The following is a 4,286-nucleotide window of genomic DNA, read 5'->3' on the forward strand; positions in this document are numbered from 1 at the left end:
ACACACACACACACACACACACACACACACACACACACACACACACACACAAACAGTGACTCCCCCACCCACCAACCCACCCACCCGCACACCCACTCTGTATGTAGGCAAGGGCCAGAGACAGCCGGCTGGACAGACGCGGCCCCATCCCCGGGTTCAGCGGAGAGACGCCGGCCGCCGGCCAGCCTAAGGTCATCGCCACCGCAGTCCTCCGCACCGCGCCAAGCCCGAAAAACGGAGAGAGGGGCTCCTCCGTCGGCCGGGGGTTAATTTGCCATGGGAGAATTTCCAGCACCCCGGTGCTATTTACCGGAGAGAAAAACGAGTTGAACCTCCATCCCATGCCTTGGCAGCAGCAGCAGCAGCAGCAGCCGTATAACCCCCCCACCCCCCCCACCCCCACCCCCAACCAACCAACACACCCACCCTGTAGTTCCCTCCACTCTGGCTGAGCAGATAGGATCCATTTGGATGATGTCGCTGAGGGGGAAAACACAACCACACCCGAGTGGCCAATTGGAAGCAGAGGCCAAAAGAAAAAGGCCAATGCAGATGGGAGCTGAGTGGACACCAGATGCCCCCCTGTGTCGCCCGCCCGCCCGCTCGCTCCAGGGTCTCCGAGATGATGGAGCGATGGAGGCAGGCAGAAGAGGAGGAGGAGGAGGAGGAGGGAGGAGGAGGAGGGGGGGGGGGGGGTGTGTGGGGGAGAACAGGCACCTGGCACCAGATGCCTGTTCCACTTTCAACCAGGCCTTTCGTCCTACCGCCACAACGCGCTGGCCTGGGATGGTGCGGCCCACCGCCCGGCCCACTCTGCGACTTCAGGAGAGTGTGTGTGTGTGTGTGTGTGTGTGTGTGTGTGTGTGTGTGTGTGTGTGTGTGTGTGTGTGTGTGTGTGTGTGTGTGTGTGTGTGTGTGTGTGTGTGTGTGTGTGTGTGTGGCGGACTACTGACCACACAGCAGATGCTCTTGTTTTCTGCCCCGGCCAACTCGGTGTCCCGTGGCCCCCGGGTAACAGAGCCCTGCCACATCTCTAGACTAAATCCGGAAAGGAGAAACCTCAAAGTGACCCTGTGTGTGTGTGTGTGTGTGTGTGACGGGCCCCGCTTTGCTGTTGGCTCGGCAGATCTGTGTCTTGGGTGGCGGGCCGCGAACAGAGATTCATATTCAGTGAGCGGAGCAGACGTTGCCCCGACTGCGTCAAGACACACAGCTGTGATTTTGTTTCCTTGTCAAGGAGGCACGGCGAAGCGGCTCAAAGTCACAACAATAAACAATGAGGAGGGGTGTGTGACAGTTTCGGTGCAATTATAGCTATAGCTTTGTGCCACTGAAGTCTATTCCAAGGCACGCTACTGGAATCGTGCACATCAATGCTTGGGCCAGCCTGAAATATTGTGGAATTTACCATGAAAGGTTGCGCAATTGTTTTTTGTCTCATTGTCTTATTGACTGGTACGCAGAGTCTAGCCACAACGTTAGCTGTGGCGTGCCAACAGCATTTGGAGGACGTGCTGTTGAACGCAGACAGCCATTACAGTTCAACTGAGAAATGGCATCTGCCTCAAAACATTCTCTCAATGCTTTTATAAATGTTATATTTCGGTGCGACTCCAGGAGCTCCAGGAATGTGACACAGGAGTCCCACAGTTGAGGAGCCAAACAGAAACAGTCTTTGTTTGGTAACTCTACTACCGACCTTAGAAAAGAGCGCTTGTTGCCACTTGAAGTAAGGGGAGGCACGTGGTGCGAGGGAGACCTTATAATACCTCACAAATCACATAAGGCCGTGGACCAATGGGAGCCGGCCGTGTGTTGCTGAGTGGCGGGGGAAACACAGCGGGCCGGCCACACAGAAGATTTAGACCCGGGCCCGGCAGGGGCATTCTGCACTACCTCATTTCGGAGTTAAATTCCGCCAATTGCCTCTGCGACGCTCCTCCATCTCCATTTACTTTAAGAACAACTCGAATGACGTCGTTGGTGTTTCACCTGCTGACCCGTTCAAAAGGACACGAAGGAAAATACATACATTATGTGTGCATACATACAAAGAAAAAAAGAAAAGAAAAAAAAAAAGCGTTTTAAAAAGCGGTCTGTGTCCCGGGACACAGCCGGGGTCATGTGCCACGGCGTAAACAAAAAGGCCAAGCACGGCCCACAGCTGTCTCCGCTATGAGCTCTGACTTCACACCCCGCTAGCGTCACGCGAAGCCCCAGCTAGAGAGAGAGGGGGGCCGCCTGAACGAGAAGCCAGGGGCCGGCGTTTGTCTGAAGGACTCCGGCAGAGTGGAAGAATGAGGGCGGTCGTCATTATAATAATTGACAAGAAGTCACGCCTAATGTAGCCTTATCAAGAACGATTACGGGAAGCATGTCAAGGAACCTAACAAGGTCACGCAAACCACCCACTGCAAGACTCCCACCCACGGTGACCGCGCTTCTGACCCAGTGAGATACAACGCAGCGGCGGCGGCGACGGCGACGGCGACCGCTGCGCTGGTGTTTCGCCAAAAGGAGCGAAAAGGCGCCTGGGGAACCTGAGTGTAGCCGACCACACACGGCGGCAACCAGGGCACCTAAGGGCGCCCGAATCCTTCAGTTTTTGCCAAGTGGGTTTCCTGACCGCCGAGATGGTTGAAGGACAGAGCGAGGAGTGGGGGGGGGGGGTGGGGGGATCCTAATAATATCTGGTAACTGATAGCACTTGAGATGAAGACTGGGGTTAGAACATCCAGCAGCGAGGCAGCGTGCTCCCATTACCGCCTCTCTCTGGGTCTCCGGAGATGGCTTCATTACCAGGCCGGCGCGCGGAGCTCACATGCAGAATGTATGATCAAGCGGCCCCCCCGCGGGGCGCGGGGTTTGCCGAGAAACAGTCCATTAACCTCCCGTACTTCGGTGCTTTCATTTGGGTTTTTTTTTTTTTCCCCCCATCACGTTGATTGCGAGACAAAAAACATCTTTGCACGTCGTATTTATTTTTTTGGTGTATTGTGATAATACATTCATGACGGTATTACTACAACCCACACACCGTTCTGAGTCTGTTACGGGTTAGGTGGTCAGAAAGTAGGTGACTGTTACCTGCAACTGTTACTACTGCCGTTTTTTTTTCCCCACTAGGTCTATGAGAGGGTTGGTCTGACCCTAGCCAAAAGGGGACACCTCTCCCTGGCTCAGGAGGTAATTAAGAAGGATCACAGGAGAGGGAGGGCTTGTTATTCAGCAACAGCAGGACCTCGGACATTTGAAAAAAAAAAAAACAGTTAGGTGGAGTGACACACGTGTGGTTAAATATCCCTGTGTGGTTAGATCAGGAATCGTTGAATGCCTTGTTTGTTTGTGGATCGGAAATAACACAAACAACTAACAGCTAATAAAGCCATGTATATCATTAGCGGGCACGGGCAGAGACGCTGCAGGGAGAGTTCTGGTAAAACAAGCTCATTCGTCAGGACCCCGGAGCCTCATAAAACGCCAATTGAGCCAGCCTAATCGAAAGTACAAAAATAAATAAAACTGAATCGTTCTTAGAGTAAAGAACACCGCATAAATCCAAAACGACCCTCGTCGCTGTCGTTTCACTGCCTGCTGTATTTGCATACAACAGGGCTCCGCGGTGGCTGATGGGAACGGGTTGAGCCGTGGTGTTGGAGCTTATGAAATATATAAAGGGCCGGTCTGCGGCTGCGACTACTAAAGCCATATCTCACATAACCTGCTCTGCTCATCTGGCATTCTTCCCCCGTCCCTTAGGCAACCCAAGCCTGTCTGCCGGTGAGCCTGTGACATTGCTCTCGCTTTCCCAGCACTTATGATCCAATCGTGTCATCTGATGAAACGCTACACCCCCCCAGTCCCCATTATTCGTCTGGATACAGGAGCTTCTGGAATGTATCGGATTCTTGCCTCGGGGGGGGGCAGGCACCTTGGAAACTTAGGCCTAAGCCCACCTTCCACAGCCTCGCCTTTTTCTCCCCCCGTTTACACCCGGGCCTTCGCCCCCTGTTACACCCCCCCCCCCCCTCCCCCTCATCTCTCTCCCCCCGCTTGATTTTCCACTGAACAGAAATTCCACCAGGGGCTTGCATGAATCACATCGCTTGATCGCCTCACTGACATGTGCTCGCATTTTTGATGTCCATCCGACACAGGAAGGGGGGGGGGGGGGGTGGTAGAGAGGAGAGAGAGAGAGAGAGGGAGAGAGAGGGGGAGAGAAGGAGAGAATCGGCCGGTTTAGAGTTTCAAGACTGCTCAGTGACTTCATGCAGCCTAATTTACGC

The 4,286-nt window shown here is 54.1% G+C and overlaps 1 protein-coding gene across 1 annotated transcript in view; it reads right to left on the reverse strand.

Annotated features, from left to right (window-relative positions):
- ndst1a (N-deacetylase/N-sulfotransferase (heparan glucosaminyl) 1a) overlaps positions 1 to 1,031 on the reverse strand; it is a gene marked incomplete at its 5' end in the record, with an annotated part of 12,787 nt that extends 11,756 nt beyond the window's left edge. The window contains 2 exon segments of the mRNA XM_084469077.1: positions 427 to 480; positions 954 to 1,031. Of these exon segments, the coding sequence (XP_084325203.1) occupies positions 427 to 480; positions 954 to 1,031 (132 nt within the window).
- Positions 1,032 to 4,286: the final 3,255 nt, after the last annotated feature.

This window comes from Micromesistius poutassou, assembly GCF_964030765.1.
Source record: "Micromesistius poutassou genome assembly, chromosome: 6".
NCBI classification, from domain to species: Eukaryota; Metazoa; Chordata; class Actinopteri; order Gadiformes; family Gadidae; genus Micromesistius; species Micromesistius poutassou.